The sequence below is a fragment of the Chiloscyllium punctatum genome, chromosome 27 (genome assembly GCF_047496795.1).
Source record: "Chiloscyllium punctatum isolate Juve2018m chromosome 27, sChiPun1.3, whole genome shotgun sequence".
In the NCBI taxonomy this organism is placed as follows: domain Eukaryota; kingdom Metazoa; phylum Chordata; class Chondrichthyes; order Orectolobiformes; family Hemiscylliidae; genus Chiloscyllium; species Chiloscyllium punctatum.
Window position 1 is genome coordinate 20538146 of NC_092765.1, and position 24245 is coordinate 20562390.

At 43.5% G+C, this 24245-nt stretch overlaps 1 protein-coding gene across 2 annotated transcripts in view; it reads left to right on the forward strand.

The window, feature by feature from the left end:
• Nucleotides 1-8691: 8691 nt before the first annotated feature.
• Nucleotides 8692-24245, forward strand: part of LOC140453525 (transcription factor E2F2-like) — a 51617-nt gene continuing 36063 nt past the window's right edge. For both annotated transcript variants that reach the window (XM_072548276.1, XM_072548277.1), the window contains exon 1: nucleotides 8692-9258. In XM_072548276.1, coding sequence (XP_072404377.1) covers nucleotides 8872-9258 — 387 coding nt within the window. In that variant the 5' untranslated portion in view covers nucleotides 8692-8871. The remainder of the gene's footprint in view (nucleotides 9259-24245) is intronic.

Sequence of the window (24245 nt, forward strand, 5' to 3'; positions counted from 1 at the left end):
GAGACAATAACATCAGACCCTTGACTTGTGTCCTTTAGATGATGGAGAGGATTTGGGCATCAAGAGGATAGTTACTGCTGCAGAGTTCCCAATCTTTGATATACTCTTAGAGCCACAGCATTGACATGGTTGAAGGGATACGTGGTAAGGTTTCAATCGGCTAGTCCTGGTTGTTCCAAGAACTCAGTTTGACCCAAATCTATCCTACTTGGCAATTAAGCCTCTTGAAGAAATAGCAATCAATTCTGGTTTTAAAATGCACTTTACCATATCATCAGAAAATTTCTAAAGAAATCAGATAACAAATTATTTTGGAGTACTGTTGAAGTTGGTATTGAGATATATGTGATACCTAATATAATTTTGACATATTTTCCAAGCTGTGATGTGTTTGTCACTGGAAAGCTATAACTTACTGCCCGTCACTAGTCTCCTGGAGAGGCTGGTGGTGGGCCTTCTTCGGTTGTTGTAAATGAGGGACATCTGGGCCTCTTTAGGTGGCAGTTAAGAGTCCAAGAATATAGGATGTTTAGTTGTTGATCATTTCGTCATGAGATGTAGGTGTCATTGGCTAGACCAGCATTTATTGCTCATCTTGAATTGCTCGTGAGAAGATGGTGGTGAGCTGCCTTCTTTATCTTCTGCAGTCCTTGGGGTGTAGGGACACCCATTGTGTAGTCGGGGAAGAGGTTCCAGGATTTTGACTCAGCAACAGTGAAGGAACAGTACATTCTCCCAATGTTTGTGTGGGTTTCCTCTGGGTGCTCTGATTTGCTCCCACAGTCCAAAGATGTGCAAGTTCGGTGGCCTGGCTATGCTAAATTGCCCATAGTATTCAGGGATGTGCAGGCTAGGTGGGTTGGCCATGGGAGGTGCAGGGTTGCTGGAATGGTGGTGGGTGAGGAGAGGGGGTGTGGGGGTGCGGTTCTGTGTGGGATGCTCTTCGGAGGGTCCAAGTTCCAAGTCAGGATGGTATGTAGCTTGAAGGAATATATAGGTCAGATCAACAAGTCTCCTTCTTTGATGGACCTTTGTGAATTGGTTGGAACTTTAAGAAAATCTAATGGCTTCTCTTTTACTGAGGTTAGCTTTTTCATAAAATCATAGAACCACAGAGCCCCTACAGAATGGAAACAGGCCTTTTGGCCTAACGGGTCAACACAGACCCTCCAAAGAGCATCCCACAGAGAACGGCTCCCCCAACACACCCTCTCCTTACCCCATCTCTGCAACCCTCCATCTCGCATGGCCAATCTACCTAGTCTGCATATTCCTGAGCACTATGGGCAATTCAGCAGGACCAATCCACTTAACTTGCACATCCTTGGGCTGTGGAAGGAAACCGCGCATCCAGTGGTAACCCACGCAAATACATGGAGAACATATAGATTCCACACAGATAGTTGTCTGAGGGTGGCATACCTACCAAACTGGGATTGTAGATAGATTTCTAGATGATATATCCAGCAAAGTCTTATTTACTAATCCAAAGGTCTACCCACTGGATCTGTTTAATCACATTTGCTGCTTATGGGAGCTTACCGTACATAAATTAGCTGCTGTGTTTCCTGTATTACAACATTGACTAACCTTTCTCTACTGTCATGTATTTTGTGATGACTTAGTAGATTAATGGGAAGTCAGAAGGTGAAAGGGAGGGAGGAACTTAAAACAGTCACAATCTCTGGAGAAAATATACCAGGATAACCAATAGCATGAAAGGCTGACAAATTTCCCTAATCCAATGTCCTGCTTCCTAGGGTCTTAAGGAAGATGATGCTATGATTGTAATCTTCCAAAATTCCCTAGATTCTATAAAGGTCCCAATCGATTGAAAACCACAATTGTAATACCACTATTCAAGAAAGGAGGGAGAAAGAAAGCACCAAATTATAGGTCAGTTAGCCTGACATCTGTCATTGGGGAAGTGCTAAAATTCATTATTGAGAAAGTAGTGGCAGAATATTAGAAATTCATAATAAATAAAGGCAGAGCTATGAAAGGAAGTTAGTTTTATGAAAGGAAAATCAGTTTGACAAATTGATTAGATTTTTTTGAGAAATTTGTGATTGCTATGTCACAAGCAAGGCATATAAGAGGAACCAGTAGATGTTGAGTACAGTATTTGGACTTTTCAAAAGAAATTTGACAAGGGATAACATTAAAATAAATTGCTCAAGAGAAGAACTTATGGTGCCAAAGGGGCTACATTAGTGGGGGCTCAGTTTAGCTCAATTGGCTGAATGATTGTTTTGCAAAGCAGTATGATACCAACAGTCTGGTTCAGTTCCCATCCTGGCTGAGATTACCATGAAGGACACTTCTTCTCAACCTCACCCCTCATCTGAGGTATGGTGGTCCTCAGGTTTAACCAGCACCAGTCACCTACCTCTAATGAGAGAGCCATCCTATGGTCTGATAAGACTATGGCAACTTGACTAGATAAATGATGGACTAACAGGAAATAGACAATTGAGATAAATGGTTAATATTCAACTTGACAAACTTTAGCTAGTGGAGTGCCACAGGGGCCCAATGGCATGGTCTCAACTATTTGAAATTTATATCAATAACTTGGATGAAAGAACTGACATTTTTGTCGCCAAACTTGCTGATGATACAAGATTAAGAAGGAAAGCAAATTGTGCAGATTATACAAAGAATCTGCAAAGGAATATCAATAGGTTAAGTGCGTGGGCTGAAATTTGGCAGATGAAATATAACGTGAGAAATGTGAGGTTGACCATTTTGACAGGAAGTGTAGAAAAACTGAATATGGAGACTACAGAATGTTATGGCCTAGAGGCATCTGGGTATCCTCGTATGTGAATCACAAAATATTAGCCTCTGGATACAGCAAGTAATTAGGAAGGCAAAGGGAATATTGGCATCTATTGCAAGTGAGTTGGAGTATGAAAGTAGCAAAATCTTGCTTTATTTGCATTGGGAATTGGTGAGACCATATCTTAGGTATTGTGTCCAGTCTCCCTACTTAATAAGGAGTATTTTTGGATTGGAAGCAGTCCAAAGAAGATCCACTGGGCTGCATCCTAGCTTGAAGGGGTTATCTTTGGATGAAGGTTGACTGTTTAGGCCTTTGTTCATTAGAGTTCAGAAGAATGACAGGTGATGTTTCCTCAGGCAGCTGGGGAAATTTGGCATGATGGTGAATACCCTTGCCAACTTTCATATGTGCACCAACGAGAGCATTCTGTCTGGATGTATCACTACCAGATATGACAACTGTGTCATTCAAGATCAGAGACGGTTACAGAGAGTGGTGAACTTGGCCCAGACAATCACAAAGGCCAACCTCCCATCTACAGAATCCATCTACCAGGCCCACTGTCAAGGAAAGGCTGCCAGCGTTCTCAAAGATCCATCCCACCCTGGCAATGTTATTCTACAACCTCTATCATTGGGAAGAAGCCTGAACACACGCACTAGCCGATTTCACAACAGTTTCTAATCTAGTGTTGTTAGAATACTGAATGGACTCACAAACTCTTACACAAAAACATTCGCCTGTATGTATGTTTTGTTTTTGCTGCTGTTTACCTATTATTTACATGGTGGCACAGTGGTTAGCACTGCTGCCTCACAGCACCAGAGACCCGGGTTCAATTCCCGACTCAGGCGACTGACTGTGTGGAGTTTGCACGTTCTCCCCGTGTCTGCGTGGGTTTCCTCCCACAGTCCAAAGATGTGCAGGTCAGGTGAATTGGCCATGCTAGATTGCCCGTAGTGTTAGGTAAAGGGGTAAATGTAGGGGAATGGGTGGGTTACGCTTCGGCGGGTCGGTGTGGACTTGTTGGGCCGAAGGGCCTGTTTCAACACTGTAAGTAAACTTATCTATGCTACTTAACTAAGTGATCTGCCTGTATTGCTTGCAAAACAAAGCTTTTCACTGTACCTCGGTACATGTGACAATAAATTAAATTCAATGTTTTAAAACATGTAAGATTATGATGGATCTTGACAGAGTAAATACTGAGAGGATGTTTCCTCACGTTGGGTGCTCTGAGAACTAGGATGCACAGTTTAAAATGAGGAGTTTCCCAATTTAAGATGGAGATGAGAAGGTTTTTCTTAGTTGTTTCTGGAATTCTGTTCCTCACAGAGCGCTGGAGACGGGAATATTGAATAAATTCAAGGCTGAGTTAGATAAATCTTTATTCTGCTGTGGAGTTAAGGGTTGTGTGGGGTAGCAGAAAAGTGGTGGTAAGGCCACAATCCATTCAGATGCAAGCTCAAGGGCTGGATAGCTCACCATTGCTCCTATTTCTTTACGATCTTATGTCTGTAGGTGGTGAAGGCACTCAAAAGTTCACTTAATTTAAATGTAAAGGATTTTGGTACAAATGCAGATGGCAATATTTTTTAGTGTATCATTAAACTTGTTATTACCCAGCCATGTTTCCAGAGGTTTGGTAAAAAGATTATGTTACCAGGACAACGCTGCACTAGGGAGGAGTTGCATTTGTTTAGAAAATTATCAAAGTATTTTAATTAGGCACTTTGTTATGTAGTCATTAATCTTATGCAGCCAATTTTGCAGCCAACGAGATTCCAAACAATAACGAAACGAATGATGCTTTAGTTTTTTAATGTAGAATTTTACCATGTAGATTCAGATATAAAACCAACCTATGCCAATGTTTATAATCCACATGAGATTCCACCTCACCCATTATCTAGGTATTGTTAGATAGCTTTCTCCCTTATCTAGCTCCCTTTTAATTGGTGCTGTTTGTCACAATTACTTCAGCTTGTAGCAAGTTCCATATTCTTTCAGAGAAAAGAGGTTACTCCTGAATTCCATTGGGCAGGTAATGATCAACCACATTGCTGTGGCTCTGAAGTCACATATTTTCAAGACCAGGTAAGGTTGGCTGTTTCCTTCCCGAAAGGAAGGACATTAAACTTAGAATCCCTACAGTGTGGAAACAGGCCCTTTGGCCCAACAAGTCCTCACGGACCCTCTGAAGAGTGACCAAACCCAAATCCATTCCCCTACTCTATTATCCTACATTTACCCCTGACTAATGCACCAAACCAACACATCCCCAAACACTATGGGCAATTTAGCATGGCCAATTCACCTAACCTGCACATCTTTGGATTGTGGGAGGAAACTGGACACCCAGAGGAAACGCACACATACATGGGGAGAATGTGCAAACTCCACACAGATAGTTGCCCGAGGCTGGAATCAAACCTGGGTCCCTGGTACTGTGAGGCAGCAGTGCTAACCACTGAGCCACTGTGCCGCCCACATTAGTGAACCAGATTTTTCTTTTCCTTGACAATCAACAATATTGCATGGTCATCATTAGACTGTTAATTCTAAATTTTTATTGAATTCAAATCCCACCATCTGCTTTGACGAGATTCAAATCAAGGTCTCCAGAACATTGCTTGGGTCTCTGGATTAACAGTCCAACAATAATACCACTCGGCCATCACTTCGACACATGGAAGTATATATTTCTAATTATCTCACCAAACTCTACCTGTAATTTTAAAGACTTCTATCAGGTCACTCTTCACCATCTGCTTTCTCTTTAGTAAAATAAACCCAACTTTTTCTTGAAATTATGTAACCTGAGTTCTTAAATCAGCCTTGGAAATAATTGTTCCATATTCTACGGTGTCTTCAGAGCCTTTTCATATTACTGGTACACACTCCTAATTTAAGCAACCTTGGGACCCAGGCTGTGTCAGACTTTGGAACATGCCAGTCTTCAGAGAGATAATAAATTGGAATGCACTGGTTTAGATTGGAATGCTTTAATATGGTAAGTATGGGCTGCTGCAAAACCAACTGATATGATTACTAAGCATTTTAAGTTAATATCATTTGTCTGGTAATGTTAAATAACTGCTCATGCATTGGATTTAATATCCCTTTCATGCATTCCCACTTCACTATGTCAGCACAATCTGGTTGAGGTCAGAACTATATAAAGGTCAGAACTATGTACCGTACTCCAAGAGTGGTCTAACCTAAGTTGTGTACAAGTTTAAAATAACATCTTTCCTTTCAATTCTATCCCTCTAGAAATTAATCTCAGTGCTCTGACCTCATTAACCTGCGTTGTTATTTTTAGTGATGTATGCATCTGTATCCCTAGAGCTCTTTGATCCTCTCATTTTGACTCTAATTTTGCACATTTACTAATGTTCACTACCTCACACTTACCTATATTTAAATAAATGTGCCAGATATCCTTTGACCTGCTTCATTCACCTTGTACTCCCACCACAAGCAGATGGATGAACCAGAGAACGGTTTTGGAAATGGCTGTCCTTTCAGGAAACTCCACCTCACAACTTCTTTGCAGTGACACGTGCAGATTTTGCTCTGCCAGTATGATATGTGACATGCTGAAGGAGGAAGTATTTCACTGCTCTCTTGTTATTTCAAAAGGTTCAGATTTTTTTAGTGATTCTGGGCAAAGTGATTCACTTCCTTTGGTACTCATCTCTTCATTAGAGACAAATAAGTTGCACTTATACAGCACCTAGCCTGAGAGGAGTAAAAATGGAAAGAATTTGTGACTGGGAGGGGTGGCAGGTGTTGGGAAATAGATTTATTTACAGCCATCTCTGCAACATTTGAGTAACAGTGACCTCTGAAACATCATGCTGTAATGGATGGGTGAAAGTAAGTTCCCTCATGCTTCTAAACAGTTCAGGCTTGATGTGTTAACATTACTCTGACTATTATGAACAGTTAGTTTTGAGATCCTATTTCCCTGCCTTCTCTGTCTCTCACACATGGTTTGCTACTCCCAATATCTCTCCTTTTCTCTTGTCTTCTTCTGCCCATCTGTTTCTACTCACTTTTTCCTCTCCTCTTTGTTGACTGTTTCCTCCCAATGTGAAAAGGTGTTTTCTTGCTTCAAATTCCACCGCCAAGGCACAATGCAGTTAGTTCGTGCAACAACAGCCTTCTATTCCTTGAACCCTTCCTGAATCTGACAAAGACTTGGGTTGGGGTTCCTCCTGGGACGCCGCTGATCTCAGCTGCAATGGCTTTGGGAAAGTTACAATTGGCCACAATCCCTCTGGGTTAAGGCAGAGGTAAATCAGCCAGCTCCCTGTTGCTGCTCATTATCCAAACACCCTGTCATTGAAAGTGCTTTTGGGTGTTGACACTGCATGCTGGAAGGGCTTGTGTGTGACAAGGATGCAGAATTAGCAATAACAGTTTGCATTACTTTATTTTTTTAAGAAAACCTTGCATTTGTGTAATGCCTTTCCCAACCTCAGGGCACCATGCAATATCTAATGGCCAACAAAGTAAGTTTTGAAAAATAGAATGACAGCAGTTCAAGAAGACAGCTCATCACCACTTGTTGCAGGGTAATTGACAGTGAACAACAGATATTGGCCCAACTAGTGGAGCCCACATCACATGGACAGTTAAAGATGAATGCAGCAGCCAACCTGTGCATAAGAAGATCCCACAACCTGATTATAACTAGAAATTCTATGTTATAATGCTGCTTGTTGAGGATAGAGGATATCAAGACCCTGGGGTGACCTCCCCTGTTTCTCTTTAAAGCAGTGATGTAGGATCCCTGACAGGAAAGAGATGGCATCGATTGAACATTGCATTCAAAAGGAAGTGCCTTCAACAGTGCAGCACTCCCACAGTACCCTGGCAGGAATATCAGTCTGGATTACATGCTCAAGTATCTGGAGGAGTTTTTAACTGTGTCTTGTGTGATTGGATAACCAGCAGCCACTCACTGTAGTGCCAGAGCAAACAGTGTTTCAGGAGACAGTCTTAGCGTCCTACAGTTATGTTCAGTCCAACTTGTCTATGGTGACCAGATATCCTAAATTAATCTACTCCCATTTGCCAGTGTTTGGTCCATATCCCTCTAAACCCTTCCTACTCAGACTACACCACTTCTTTTGGAAGCTCAATAAATACACACATCACCCTCTGAATGAATAAGTTGCCCCTTAGGTCCCTTTCATATCTACTCCTCTCACCTTAAACCTATGCCCTCAAGTTTTGGACTCCCCTACGCTGGGAAAAAAAGACCCTATCCATGCCCTTCATGATTTTGTAAACTTCGATAAGGTCATCCTTCAGCCTCCGCTGCTCCAGGGAAAATAGGCCCAGCCAATTCAGCCTCTCCCTTCAGCTCAAAGCCTCCAAACCCAGCAACATCCTTATAATCTTGCCTACACCCTTTCATGTTTAACGACATTGTTCCTACAGCAGGGAGACCAGAATTGGACACAGTATTCCAAAAGTAGCTGAAGTCACAACTCCTATAGTCAATACACTGACCGACAAGGGCAGGTGTGCCAAACGCCTTCTGCATTACCAGGTAGAGAAAGAGAGCAACATCATGCCAAATAATGAAGGTGGGAATGCAGCTTAGTAAAAGGAATGCAGGGAATAGAAATATAATTTGTTTCCACTAAAGTATCACTATTGTATCCAAAAACAGAATCCTCTGTTTGCGAAATATGAAGGCATTCAAGATGCTGTGGGAGCCTCAGCGAGAGTCAGGTTCTGTGCGGAGCCTGTCGCTTTAAGAAACCGGTTCGAGCGCTGTGATTGGCCACCGCTGTATGTATCCCGGTTAGTTTTACGCCAATCAGCCGCGGGTATTTGCAACAGATGGCGGGAAATATGAATTTCGCGGCACAGGCTTTGGCGCCAGAGGCTGAGTTTCAGACTCTGTGAATCAGGCTGCATTTAGCAGCTAGTACAGTTTCTGCAGCCATTTTTCCCCTCTGAATCAGAGAGGACCTTTCACAATCCATTGCATCCTGCTGCATCCAAAGCAACATTAGCTGCGAGACCCCGTGCAGTTTAATCTAGAGACTTTGCTTATCATTTATATGCCTGCATTTGTTGACTTTGTCATTTATTTTGTGTTCAAATCCCGGTTTGAAGTTAACCATTTTTTTTGCCCCTCTCTCTCTCTCTCGTTGCAAACAAAAGGGGGAGAGTGGGGGGAAGATTGCAGCCTTGCAAAAAAAATGCCAAAAGGAGTTTCCCCAGCCCCGGGCAGGGGAATTATTGGGGTGGTGACTGGTTCCCAGAAAAAACTTAGCAATGTGGAAAATGGGAGTACGGGGCTATGTAGCCCCCAAATCCCTACCATCCCTGCCAGTTATTTCACCCAAATTGCAGGAGCAGTGTACTCTGATCACAGTGATTGTTTGTATGCAACCCCTCAAGGACCTGAAGTTAGAACAATAAGGACCAGCACAGGGCGCCTGCCGGTAAGTGTAATTTATAATTTATATGTTCATTTTGAAATAGATGTGCATTTATACTTGTGTGTTTAGCTTAGTTCCTGCAGATATCAGGTCACTGCATTAGTCATCATTCAGGGGAATTAACTTCGCTATTTCTGACATGTCTTTTTGCAAAAATACAAAAAATAACCCTACTTTGTATACGTATGGGAGTTGGGGTGGGGGTGGGAAGTGGGGGTGTGAAAACAGGTTTCGCTTTCTTGCTGTCTAACTGGATCTATTGTAATAGAGAAACAGCTCAGATGGCTGTTTACTGCAACTCTTGGCTGCCTTAATTTTGCATTTATTTCAGGGCAAGCGAAAAAAGTTTCTCCAGCCTCTCGATTTATCATCAAAACACGTTGACCATTTTCTTGGGTGATCAAACTGTCACTGTCTGAAATTTTGCTGGGCTTGTCTTGAGATTTAGCTCTTAGGTTCAGAGGACTTTCTCAATATTTATGTTTAGATATGGGGGTCAACACTTGAAGATTTTGGTGCTTTCATGTATGAAATTCAAATGAATGAAAGTGAAACTAACCAATCATTGGCACTTTACTGGCACTCAGCCTTTAACCTCATCAATCAATATTTTTACTGGAGGGTGGGGGAAGGATGTTTACTGCCAACTCTACGGTGTAGGCAGCTTGGGGTTCAAAGTTAAAAATGCAATTGACAATACACTGCCTGGTAGAGAAATTTGAAAGAAATAGTATGAAAATGTCATGATTAATTTCAAAACGTGGGAAAAGTTGCTGAATTTTCTTTTTGATCCTCTTCTTTGTGAAATGTACCTGTTTCAATTTTAAGCATCTTCAGTGGCTTAAAATTTAGATCCAATATTGTGTCTGAACAGGGCACTCAGCCCCACTCATCATCGTCGAGGCTGAGGCAATATGCTCACTTGTGACACCTTTTTTTATTATTGAACTCATTGAAGTTTCCTCTCGTGGATTGGGGAGCTTGTAAAGCACAGATGATGTCCTCAAAAATACACCCATCATTTCTAGTTTTTAAACCATGTCTGATTTGGTCATGGCCTACTTTTTTTTTGAGGGGGATGGAATGGGGAAGGAGTTTCTTGTTGACTGAACTGCTTTTCTGGGAAAGGACTCCAGTCATAGAACTTTATTTTTCCAAGGGTGCCTGTATTTCTCTCTTGAATGCTGTATAAGTGTTGCTGCTTTGTCTCATTGTTCTTCCTCCTATAGGATTGAAGTTCTTGTTCAGCTGCTTCCTCCAATGCCTCTGAAACAGAGAACACCATTTAATCCTCTGAGTCCTACCTTTGCCCCACATACCTTTTTTAATATATATGCAAACCAAAGATAGTAACAATTAGGTTAGCATTTGTTGAGAGTCTTCCACGACCCCCTGGAGTAGTCAGAAGGCTGGCAAGGGGATTTAATTGGAGGCAAAAATTCAGTTTCCTGATGGGTTAAGGTTTTGCAGTCAAGTTCTCAAGAACTTTCAGATGGATAAACTTTCCTAATCTTCATTCTTAAGAGCCATTTCTGCATTCATTAGCATGTCATGAATGCTTATTAATAGCCCAGCCCACTGGAATTGAGATAACAGTGCAATCCCATAATCCAAAATGGCAAGTCCATGTATATACTTGTGTATTCACAGATAGTCTACTCTGGCAGGCACAGGCCTTTAATGTGCATACACTATGTCCTCCATACTCAAAACTTCACCGACTTGGCTCCTTTCTAAACAAGCTGTTGTTTTGCGCAAATGTTTAAAGGGTGAAGCCTGACCTGGTTAATCAGCTGGTGACAAGTCTGCCATATGCAAACTGCATCCCTGTAGTTAAATACTTGTAAAGAGTGAGGCACTCCATGTTCAGCAGCTCATGAGAAGTCTTAGCTTTATGCAGTATGATTTAGATTAGATTACTTACAGTGTGGAAACAGAAGCCCTTCGGCCCAACAAGTCCACACTGACTCTCCGAAGAGCAACCCACCCAGACCCGTTCCTCTACATTTACCCTTTCACCTAACACTACGGGCAATTTAGCATGGCCAATTCACCTGACCTGCACATTTTTGGACTGTGGGAGGAAACCGGAGCACCCGGAGGAAACCCACACAGACATGGGGAGAATGTGCGAACTCCACACACAGTTGCCTGAAGTGGGAATTGAACCTGGGTCTCTAGCTCTATGAGGCAGCAGTGCTAACCACTGTGCTACCATGCTATCCTAAAGTATGTAAGTGTTTAACATGTCAGTGTTGGGGATGAACACTGGGCCATCCATCAAGCCTGCTCACATGAGGCAGCCACACCCGCTGATGCCAACAAACCTGATTGGGGCTGGCAAATGAGGCTGAACTCAATGGGGTCATCTTTTGTGTTTGTACCTTTGTCCCATACCAGCCATTGCTGAAAACTATCAGTTGTGTACGTTGTCAAGTTGTGATGGAAGGTTAATGAGTTGATGTATGAGCTGCTGTGTATTGTAGCTCCTTTTACTGTTTTGTATATGAACCCTGGCAGTTGTGAGAGTCAGTACTGCTGGTGCATGCAGTGCTGCGTAGGTAGCTGCAGTTAAGTGACAGACATTGGTTGCACATGAAGGATCCATTGGAGCTGCGTGGTAGCCAACCTCCTGTGTTGCTGTTCTCTGCAGATGCAGCTTGACAATGCTAACGCTCACCCAGAGGGACATTGAGTGGTATGTACTGTGCCAGAAGGCAACAGTTATTCACCAAGAGAGCCAGGTTCTCTTAAGCTGTCCACAGGCACTACCCCCACAGCTACCAGGCTGCATTCATCAGTTGGGCTGGCCTCTTGTTGTCATCCACAGGGTAAAGGGCTTCCCTTCTCTCCAGGACAGCCCTCAGGAGAGCCTCTGAATGTAATGCCCACCTACCCATAAAAATTGTCATTTTGCACACGTATGTATGTAATGAACTGAGAAGGTAAGTGCCCAAGAAAACTCAGCCCATACCTGAGCAGAAATACCCCCTGCCTTTGAACCTGCCTTCAAACTTGGGGTGGAATTTTCACTTTGCTTTTTGAGTGCGTATCTTGAAAAAGTACTTCTTGGCTTCTTTTCTGAAAGATTTGGATTTAATTTGTAGACTTGTGTCCCTTTCATTCTAGGCTACTGATTTACTGGAATTGGTTTCTTCCAAGTTAACTTGGCAGTTTCCCTTCCTATCTTGAAAACTTTGCTGGAGCAGGTGATGTAGTAGGAGAAAGTGAGGACTGCAGATGCTGGAGACCAGAGTTGGAAAGTGTGGTGCTGGAAAAGCTAGCGGAAGAAATGCTCGATGTCTAGCCGCGTGTCGAACTCATTGATCCGGGGCCGTAGGGGGATGAAGGTGAGGCCTCTGCTGAGGGCTGATCATTCATCCTCAGAGGGAGGAGGTCTGGAGGGATGGTGAAAATACGGGCAGGGCTGGGAGCTAGGGCCTGCTGTGCTTTTCCAGCACCACACTTTCCAACTCTGGAGCAGGTGATGGCCTAGTGGTGTTATCAGAGATATCAGGTGTTTATCTAGAAACCCAAGTAATGTTGTGGAGTTTTTGGCAGGATGTTGTCATGTCTGCTATAATAAAATGAGAGTGTGGCGCTGAAAAAGCACAGCAGGTCAGGCAGCATCCAAGAGCAGCAAAATTGACGTTTTCAGGCATAAGTCCTTCATCAGGAATGAAGGCCTGAGGAAGGACTTATGCCCGAATCGTCAATTCTGCTGCTCTTTGGATGCTGCCTGACCTGCTGTGCTTTTCCAGCACCACACTCTTGGCTCTGATCTCCAGCATCTGCAGTCCTCACTTTCTCCTGCTATAGTAAGTGGCTTTCCTAGGGTCTTGTTCTCTTAAAATTATTCCTGCTTTCTCTAGATCTTGAGTAGTGATGTTTTTTTTCCCCTCGCTTATATATTCTTCCATCACCTTCATCTGTGTAATTGTCCCCCTCACAAAACTCGGATCTCTGTTTCTGGTCTTTTGTAGTCCCTGTTTTGATTGGCCTTTGGTGGCCATGCCATCATCTACCTAGACACTTCACTCTGGAATTCCCTCCCTAAACCTTTCTGTCCTTTTTTAACTCACTCTTTTCTGAAGCCAACTTTATGATGAAGTTTTAGGCCACCTGCCCAAATATTTTTTTCAGTGGATTAATGTTGAATAAAAACCAAAATAACTACAGATGCTGTAAATAAGAAACAAAAATAGAAATTGCTGGAAAAGCTCAGCAGGTCTGGCAGCATCTGTGGAGAGAAATCAGAGTTAATGTTTCTGGTCAAGTGACCCTTCCTCCGTGCTGCCAGACCCGATTTAGTGTTGAATGTTGCTAACACTCCTCTATATCACTTTGGTGGGTTTTACGTTTTTTATAGGTGATATATAAATGCAGCTTGTTGTTGGAAGCAACTGCACCATAATTAAACCGTTTTTTTTTACTTATTAGTGGAGCTCAGTCCATCTTGCCTACAAACATTTTCAACTGGTGTTGAGTTCAGGGCCTTGTTTACATATTTACCCTTCGTTAAGTCTTCTGATTTCATGTTGCTTTTATGACGTGTTGTGATTCATTCCAATTCTCTGGTTGTTTAACATGCAAACAGACAAATTTAAATTTAAAGTACAAGACAGGGTTGGTCCATTTCATAATGTGACACAGGTACACTCCTGAAATGGAGATTTGTTTTTGGGAAGGGCTATGGGAGACAGAGAGCCAGTATAGAGATGGGCTGAATGGCTTCCTTCCATGTTATCGAAATGAGGAGAGTCTGAAATGCTAGTTTAAGAGCCCCTTCATATTCAAAGTTTGGGAGAAGATTTGTAGCTTGGGTGCTCGTTGTTGTGGTTCTGTTTGCCGAGCTGGGAATTTGTGTTGCAGACGTTTCGTCCCCTGTCTAGGTGACATCCTCAGTGCTTGGGACCCTCCTGTGAAGCGCTTCTGTGATCTTTCCTCCGGCATTTGTAGTGGTTTGAATCTGCCGCTTCCGGTTGTCAGTTCCACCAACTGCAACGGACACCTGGAACTGACAACCGGAAGCAGCAGATTCAAACCACTACAAATGCCGGAGGAAAGATCACAGAAGCACTTCACAGGAGGCTCCCAAGCACTGAGGATGTCACCTAGACAGGGGACGAAACATCTGCAACACAAATTCCCAGCTCGGCGAACAGAACCACAACAGCCCCTTCATATAGCTCAGTGTGCCTTCTCTCTGTAACTAAGCAGGTGTTGCCTTTTGTCTCAATAGACTCTGTTGTTTTCAGGTTTATGAATGGAAGTTTATGGTGCTGATCTTTGATTTGAAGCTTTGAATGAAAGCTTTAGGGAGATGGCATGACAGCTAAAATGTCCCGCAATTACGAGCAAAAAAATCTGAGGAAAGCAAGGTCTTCATCCAAAGGAAGTAAGAGTTATGAAGTCATAATTACTAGAGCAAGCCATTGAAGTAGCCAATGTTAATTAGACAGATTTTATGATTGACCAGGAAGTCAAAGGTATTGGGGAATAGTGGTGGGGGAGTGGAGTTGCAGCCACATCAGATCAGCCATGGTCCTGTTTACTGGCAGGTTGGAGGGACCAAATGGTCTGTTTCTAATTTTTATGTTTTGTTTGATTGTTCCAAAGGCAATTGGGTAGATGTTTGGAAAGAATCTGATGAGCCAATGAGACCAAGTTGCGGAAAACCAGCTTGTGTTTTTGGGCCTAATGATGTTTTCCTACCTTTTCTTCCCCCTTCAGATTTCCTATTCTCCTAATCAGCCTTGTATGATACAAAAACAGAAATTGCTCAAAAGACTCAGCAAGTCAGGCAGCATCTGCAGAGAGCAGTCAGCCATGTACGGTGCCTGTATCTTTCCATGTTCTGCCATTCCAGGTGGACATTTGAGTTCGAATGCTGTGTGGTTGTCACATCTGGCAATTAGTTGTCATTCAGTTGTAACTTCACTACAGAAAGCTAACTTCAAATTGGTCAGTTTTGGGAGGAGTCCATTTTAGCCATGTCCAAGTCAATGCTGAATTGTATTTTCTCCTTCTTTTGAAGGACAGCTAAATTGGCTGCTAGTTGAGACTGATGGCTAACCTCAGCGAGACTCTGTCTCTCTCCCCCACCCTCCCACGCCGTGCAAAATATTGGTTTTAGATGAGAATAGGTGCAAGCAATGCACCAGAAGTGGGCACAACGGAAATGAAACACATTCAAGTGCTCACCAGCTAGTTTCAGGGGCTACCTTTTGAGGTCAAGTTTAAATTATTGCTGAAACTCTTTTATAAAACTGGAACAGGAGAAGCTGATTGATGTCCACCTCTCTGGACCTTGTCCCATTAAACCATCCTCTGCTTCTGCTGTTGTTTGGAGGGCAGATATTTGCTTTCATGTGTGTTTTTAAAACTTTTGAGCTGGTGCATTTCTTTGTTACTCTTTTTCCCATGCGCTGCGGTATTGTTTACTTCAATTAATTTGGTGTCGGCCCTAAAAATGTACAGAATACAAACTGTACTTTTCTAAATATCACCTAGGCCCTAAGGACATGGCAGTGGTCATGAGCATAAAAACTACAACTTGTGCCCATATAGACAGAAACTTCAGCCCTCTCTCTCTCTCTCTCTCTCTCTCTCTCTCTCTCTGTGTGTGTGCTTTACAGGAGAGTTATTGGACAAAATCTGGTACAGAGGTGCATAGCTTTAAAGCGCAAGTGTCCAAGCATTTAGTCAAAGGACTAGAATTTTTTAAAAGGGAATCTCAAAGGCAGGAAGAGAGGCTGAGAGATTCAGGGAGGAAATTCCAGACCTTTGGGCCAAAGCAACTGATGGTAAAACTGCTGGTGAAGGAATTCAGAATTGGTAAGGATGTCAAGGGATGATCTGATTAAGGTCTTTGATATTTGGCTTTCAATATAGAGGGATTTGTATAGAGAGAGTACTTTCTCTCTGAGGGGAATCTGAGCAAGGAGGCGCAATCTTGAAAGTAGAGGTAGGCCGTTCAGGACAGAAATCAGGAAGCAATTCTTTACATAAATGTGGTTGAGGTCTGGAACACTATCAGTCGCAAGTATTTAGTCTTTTGGAGTGAAAAAAAGGTCAATGAAAACTTTAAAGATGAAGGTGGAAGACTTATTCCTTGCATAAGGTTATGGAGCAAAGATAGATAATTGGAGGTGAAGACATTTGATGGATTTACACCAAATTATTTTTGCCTTTCTTACAATCCCCCCAAATTCTCCATCAAAGCAAACAGCAGCTTGTGTGGCAGTGACTGCACAGGGCTTTTCGAAATAAATATTCAGGAAGATCAGATTAGCTTCCAATGATCTTCACTTGTTCAGGTTCTCCACCCATTGGTCCTGAAGATGTGGAGGGTTGTTTAGATTTGAATGAGTCAGCAACCAGGTGGTGGTTTTTTTTTAAAAAAGCGCATGTATTGTTTTGAATACTTAGAACACCCTTGAATGCTTGTGTGAGTGCCATGAAACCACAACAGATGTGGTCCTACTCCTATTGCCTTCTTGCTTCCCTTCACTTCAGCGCCCAGCTGTCGTCATGGTGGGTGACACTGAGCTGTACTGAGGTTAACACTGAGGCCAAGGCAAGGACAATGTGAAACAGTCAGCTAAAGCATAACTGTAGAAAACAACCTGATTTCCTCTGGGGACACTCTTGAGATTAAACCAAGCAGATTGGTGGAGATCAAGTATTTTATTGACTTACAAAGCAAGCTGCAGGATAGGGATAGGCTATTTGGCCCATCTGCTTTTTGCATGCTTTACCCATTCATCTTATCAGTCTATCCTGCTGTTCCTTTTCTGCTTATCTACTGTGTAACTTTCCCTTGTATGCAATTATGCTACTTGTCTCCCGTATTCCCACAAGGTTGTAAATTCTCCATTCTAACCAGTCTCTCAGTAGAAGTATTTTTATATTGTCAGTTTCTTGTTTGTGACTCAGAAACATCATCTCAGTCTACTCTTTTTTTTATTTTCCTTTTCATCATTGTCATGGCCTCTGTTGAGTGAAGTTAATCCTAATCTTATACTTGAGCTGCACAGGCTATCAATATGTGAACATGCAGTTAATGATTTGTTCAAACCCAGTCAGAAGTCTTGTCAAACAATTGAATGGCCACATCTGGGAGTTGCCTTACTTGCCTCTAGATAAACCTGCAGTGCAATACTCAGCTTGGTAGGGTAGTTCAATGTCTCCAAAACTATGATACTCCTATGTCTAAAATTTCTGACTGTATCAGATCCCACTCACCCAAACCCTGACCTACATTGCTGCCTGATTTGGTGATGTCTTCATTTCCAAATTTCTACCTTTTTTTGCTTTCTGGTTCATCCATGCCTCGTTCTCGCCAATTCTGCACCCTTTGATTTTAATTACTGTACCATTGTTGGCTATGCCTTCAATTACCTAGATCTCAAACTCCTGGGCACCCTCTCCCATATCCCTGTCTCTCCACTGGCCTCTCCTATTGAGATCCTTCTTAACACCTACCTGTCCAATCAAGCTTTTAGTCACTTTTCTGACAATCACTTGATGTGGCTTAGTTCCATATTCAGCTATCAAACTTGCTTGCGAAGTGTCATGCATTAATGGTACTGTGTAAATCTAAGTTATTGTCCTGACTTGGGTTAGCAATAAAATGTTAGGAACATGCTCACCATGGACAATATGCATGAACTTAGCTGCTGAATTTCAGTATGGCCAAGTAGATTTTGACCACCCTGAACTGTGGCTGTTGCCAACCTGTGGCATCTGCTCTGGATTGTGTGGCTGTGATATATCCTTTGGGCTGAGGTAAGAGTTTGTCCTCCATAATCAAAGGAAATAGTAACTAGTCTGTCAAGCTTGTTTTGGAGATTAGCAAAACCTTAGAACTGTGACTATTAGACTCTGTCCTGGCTGGGTGAGGCAGGGGTAGAGGATGATCTCAGGTTGTGGTCATTTTGCATAAAGGACTTTTTGAGTGGTGGGTCTCCCAATCAGCAGCTTTGCAGGAGGAGAGTGAAGGCTAGAGATTGGGTTGTTAGGAGATGCAGAATTACCCTTGCAGCCTATTAGTTAAGTGGTATGCCACAATTGGAGCTACTCAAAACTTAAGCCTTGTGTCTTGCGATTGTTGAACTATTGTTCTCATAAATTTGAATTCCATTACCATAACAGGAAGGTGAATCCTTTACAAGGATGGTTGGTCTCAGTGAATTGTACATGCACACAAATAAAGTATTGTTCTGAGAGGGGAAGAGATGAGGGGCTGATGGTGTGATGGGGAGAAAGAGACAGTTGAGGGAGACAGTGGGCCAACAAGAGAGGAGTCTGGCAATATAAAGCACAGTGAGTTCCATCCTTTGAAGTTTGGCTGTTGGGAGACCTTATAGTTCAAACAAAGATCTGAGGCAAAAATGGAGGAGGAAGCAGAGAAGGTAAAAAAGAAACCATGGTTTTGATTAGTCTCTAAACCTCAACCACAGAACCTAACTTTTATCTTCACGGGTGCAGTCGATGTAATTATGATCTTGTTTGTGATCTAGATAAAATGTGCCATAACCGGTTGGTTGAGGTGGGGCCTCACCAGACTTTTCTCTTTTAGCATCTTTACAAATGTAAAATAAAAAGAATCAAAAATGTTGCCCCTTCCCTCCCCACCCCCTTCAGAAGCTCATGTCTCAGCATGATTTCTTATTGAGTGTTATGATATTTTTACAGTGCAAACAGGCCATTTTGCCCAACACGCTTGTGCTGGTGGCTGCGCACGCACCATCTCCTATTCCACCTTTTCCAACCCTGTCATTTTAACCTTCCAGTCCAATCTACCTCATGTCCTGTTTTGGCTTCCTCCTGTATGTCCCTTTGCTATTCAACTCTATTTCTTCCTGTGCTTATGACTTCCATAGCTTAATTGTTATTTGAATAGGTGGGGTTCTGAAATTCCATACTGGATTTATTGGTGACAGTTGTAAATTTATACCTCAGACTTTTGTGTTGTGCAAGGTTTTGTATTGTCCCCAATGCCCTTTTTGAGGAAGGGTGGGGGGGGGGTGGAAAAAAGTCATCTTTACCAGCACTCTGTCAAACCCTTCCATAGCTGTCTAAAATTTCAATTTGGTACAAAAATGAGGAACTAATACCCCCCCCCCCTGCCCCATGCCTGAAAGCTATGTCCCTTGACATGGAGCACAGAGAGAATTTGATGTGGCTGTGATTTTTTTTTTGTTTCTCTGCCACTCCCTTATTGAATAGCCCGCCTAAACAATCATGTCTAAATTTTTAACAAATGGTTGCATCAGTACAATACTGGCTGCAGCCCAAGATGAATCTTTCAAATCCCTTTAAATTCTAATAGTCATGCTTGTGATTTTAGCTCTTGCCAAGGGCAGTCCAGTTGTTGGATTTTTCTCGATGTTTGGTTCCTTAATCCATCCCTGTCCTCAATTCCTGTCTTGCAACGAACACTGTTACCTGTCAGGACTTTGATCTATGCTGTTTAGTACTGCCTTACAACGCCAGGAACCCGGGTTCGATTCTAGCCTCTGGCAACTGTCTGTGTGGAATTTGCACATTCTCCTCATGTCTGCATGGGTTTCCTCCAGGTGCTTCGGTTTCCTCCCACAATTCAAAGATCTGCAGTCTAGGTGAACTGGCCATGATAAATCACCATAGTGTTCGGGGGTGTGTAGGTTAGGTGCATTAGTCAGGGGTAAATGTAGAGTAATAGGTTAGGAGAATGGGTTTGGGTGGGTTACTTTTTGGAGGGTCGGTGTGAACTTGTTGGGCTGAAGGTCCTGTTTCCACCCTGTAGGGATTCTATGATTCATGCCAGAAGGCTATGATCAACTTCTTCCTTGACCCTATTACATTACTACCAAGGTGCTTGAAGCACATATTTCCATTAAGTCTTATGATGAAAGTAAACAGTGTTATCCTCATTGTGACTTTTCTGAATTAATATTCATTTAAATTGAATTCATTTAAATTCCTGGTATGTTTCCTCACTTGTGCCATTGCCTGTTCACCCATTGACCCTATGTTTGACGTTTCCATTTGCTCCTGGTTCACCAGGTTTTTAAGTTGTTCATTCTTGTTTTCGATCACCGCATGGTCTTGGTCTTGTTCTCTCCAAATGTCCTCATCCCACTCTACAACCCTCTGAGATCTCTGTTTTCCAATTCTGGCCTCTTGTACATTTTTGTAACTCCACTGGTGATTTATGCCTTCAGCTCTAGGCTCTAAGCTCTGGAAATTCCACGCCCCCCCCCCCCCCCCTCACCCCACCCCAAAAAACTGCTCCAGTTCTTTCATCTTTTGTGTTGCCCCTTAATGGCTTTTGGTGAACAAACCTAGTATCACCTCGTGTGTTCGTTTTCTTTGTGTAACATTCCAGTGAAGCTCCCTAGAGCATTTTTACTTAGAGTCAGAGATGTACAGCATGGAAACAGACCCTTTGGTCTAACTTGTCTGTGCCGATCAGATATCCCAACCCAATCTAGTCCCACCTGCCTTGATTAAAGATGTTAGAGAAATGGGAGTTCTTCAATTTTACACTCCATTTGGACCCGGGCCTCTGTCCATTTTGGAAGGTCCTTTTCTAGACCTTCTTTCTGGTCTCCAAAGCTGGTTGCTTAGCTGGTGATGGTGGAAAGAGTCTCCATTTTGTCTAAAGTTCCTTGTGAAGAACTTCCCCATCGCTTTTTGGAGGAGACTGTTGGACTGGGAACTTTGAACCTGGTGGCTTGCAAATCGGTGGCTTTGGCAGCAACAGAACGTGGTATGAGTTTGGATGAAAACATTCTTTCAGTTTACTTCAGCCTGGCAAAGACAAGTTCCAACTTGAGTGCCAGCAAGGGGTAGGTAGTTGAGTGATAGAAGGAAAATGCAAGGGAAGACTTGCAATGTGCAGGGAGTTAGTTGCCCTGGTTTAATTTGTGATTGCATCTCTCCTGTTCAGTCCGATTCCCTGCTAACACCCTCTAGCCATGATTCTAGTTAGGGATTTTCTTTAATGTGGAGGCGATAAAGCCTAGAACAATTTGCTCATCGAATCGTCTGGTGTATATCTTGAAATCAGTGTCTCTCTGTCTTACCATACTGATGGAATGTTTTTGTGCATGTTGTTCATTTTTGTTTGGGACTGTCGGATTAAATACTGACTATTACCTAAAGCTTAATTCACTCTGATTACCTCAACATTGATCTCAAAAGTGCGTTGTTTGTTTTTTGCCTTTTATTCTCAACAGTAATTGAAGTGCAGGTAGCATTTGAGTTTGAGCAAAGACTGAATGGAGTGAGATGAATTGGAAAGAAGTCCCAAAGGGCTGATATAGGCATGCTGGGCAGAATGGCCTTACTTGCAGCTGAGGTTGAGCATATAACTTTTTCAAGTCTATGTGACTCCCTGCCTCACCACGCAGGACATTAGCACATTAAAGCTTTTTGGGTACTAGGAGTGCGGGATTGTTCAGAATGCTAATACCTAATTAGATCGGTATATTCACCTGGGTTGGTGCCTCACTTTTTGTGACCAGCGCCGTAATCCATCACCACAACCTGCCCAATGTGGCAGTGGTGAGGGAGCAGGGGATTGGCGAATTGATGGGCAAATGCTTCAGTTTTGACTGGAATCTGGTTATTTGTGTGGACCTCAGTGGATAGCACTCACTCACTCCTGATACAGAAGGTTTTGTTTTGCCGTCCACTCCAGAGACTAGACTACATAATCCCAGCTGGCATCGCCAGCTGAGGCATGGTGTATGTGTTCTAATAGGGTGGGAGTTGTGTAAAAGACCTCCTGGCTCTATTTGAAGCACACTGCTGTTCTCCCAGGTTTCTTGGCCAAAGTTAATCTTGCAGTCAACCCTGAAAAATGGGTCATCGAGTCACTTTCTTTCATTGGTACTTCTTTTGTGTACGTTATTTGCCAATTTCTTACATTGCAGCAGTAACTCCATTTCAGAATTGCCTATTCAGTTTTCATGTTGGTTGTGGAATGAGTATTGAGGACACTGGGGGCAGAGGTTCAGTGAGCTGCAACATTAGTTTTGTTCACCACCTGATGAGTCCTTTTTATTGAATTTCCAGCATTTATGGTATTATTAATTATTGCATCAGGAGCAGGAGCTCATCTTAATGCATCTTCCTCAGGCAGTGAAGTAACCCCTCAGTACTGCAGGGGGGGCTTGAACCCATGCTTGGAAGCCATTGGGGTGGTGGTGGTGAGGAGCTGAAGTGCTACTGACTGAGGCATGGCTGGTGCATCGGGGTCAAGACACTGTAGAAGGCCGATCTTTTATTTTCTGATCTGTTTTTCATGTGGTTTGGCTGTTTAGAGTTGTACAGCATGGAAACAGACATGTTGGTCCACTCAGTCCATGCCGAACATAATCCCAAACTGCCTGCATTTTGCCCTTATCCCTCCAAACATTTCTTAGCCATGTAAAGAGGAATCTTGATTATCCGAATATCAATTATCCAAAGGCGATCTCCAGGTCCCCATAAAAGCATTACATCAAAAAGGTATTTCCAACACTGATCGTGTCTTGTACTTACAGTGATTTAAAAACTAACTTGGCTTCCTGAAATGATGCCCAGAACAGTCCTGGACATTGATGGGAGCCCAGGCACATTCTCCAAATGGAGAGGGAAAAAGAGGGCTTGGAGGCCCTGGTCATGGCGGATGGAGGTGTAGAGGGATTGGATATCCATGGTGAAGATGAGGCGTTGGGGACCGGGAAACGGAAGTCTTGGAGGAGGTGGTGGGCGTGGGTGGTGTCTCGAACGTATGTCGGAAGTTTCTGGACTAGGGGGGATAGGACAGTGTCGAGGTAGGTAGAGATGAGTTCAGTGGGGCAGGAGCATGCCAAAACAATGGGTCGACCAGGGTGGTCAGGCTTGTGGATCTTGGGAAGGAGGTAGAACCGGGCAGTGCGGGGTTCCTGGACTATGAGGTTGGAAGCTGTGGGTGAGAGATCTCCTGAGGTGATGAGGTTCTGTATGGTCTGGGAGATGATGGTTTGGTGATGGGGGGGTGGGGTCATGGTCGAGGGGGCAGTAGGAAGAGGTGTCCTCGAGTTGGCGTTTGGCTTCAGCAGTGTAGAGGTCAGTGCGCCAGACTACCACTGCGCCCCCTTTATCCGCTGGCTTAATGGTGAGGTTGGGATTAGAGCAGAGGGATTGGAGGGCTGCGTGTTGTGAGGGTGAGAGGTTGGAGTGGGGGAGGGGGGGGGGTGGGGGTCGACAGGTTGAGGCGGTTAATGTCCCGGCGGCAGTTGGATGTTGAAGAGTCGAGGGCAGGTAATAGGCCAGCGCGGGGTGTCCAGGTGGATGCAGTGTGTTGGAGGTGGGCGAAGGGGTCCTCGGAAGGTGGGCGGGAGTCCTGATTGTGAAAGTAAGCTCGGAGGTGGAGGCGATGGAAGAAGTGTTCAATGTCACGGTGTGTATTAAATTCATTGATGCGTGGACGGATGGGGATGAAGGTGAGTCCTTTGCTGAGGACTAATTGTTCGTCCTCAGTGAGTGGGAGGTCTGGAGGGATTGTGAAAACTTGGCAAGGCATTCTCCAAATGACTGATTTTCTCTCTCTCACTCTCTCACTCACTTTCTTCACCCCCCCCCCCCCCCAAACACACACACTTTCCCTCCAACATTGTCCTGTATAGTAATGTGGGTGGGACAGGGGCGAACTGGGCAACGGGGGGTGGGGGTGGGGGGGGGTTCACCAGCAGTGTGCTGCTGCCTAATTTTCTGAATAGGGACCGACTTAGCAAGTGCTCGCTGTGTCAATTCCATTGAACTGACTGGGGGCAGGAGGCTTGAGCAATGCTGCAGGTCTCTTACACACAAGTGTGTGTCTGCTCAGAAACAAACAAACCCTGAGACCGGGAGAGTGAGCAAGACAGGCAGATCGAGGCATTGAATCAATTATCTGAACGAAATAGTGCCTGCCCATCTCATTCGAATAATCGAGGTTCGTCTGTACTTATCCAAATGTCTTTTAAATGCTG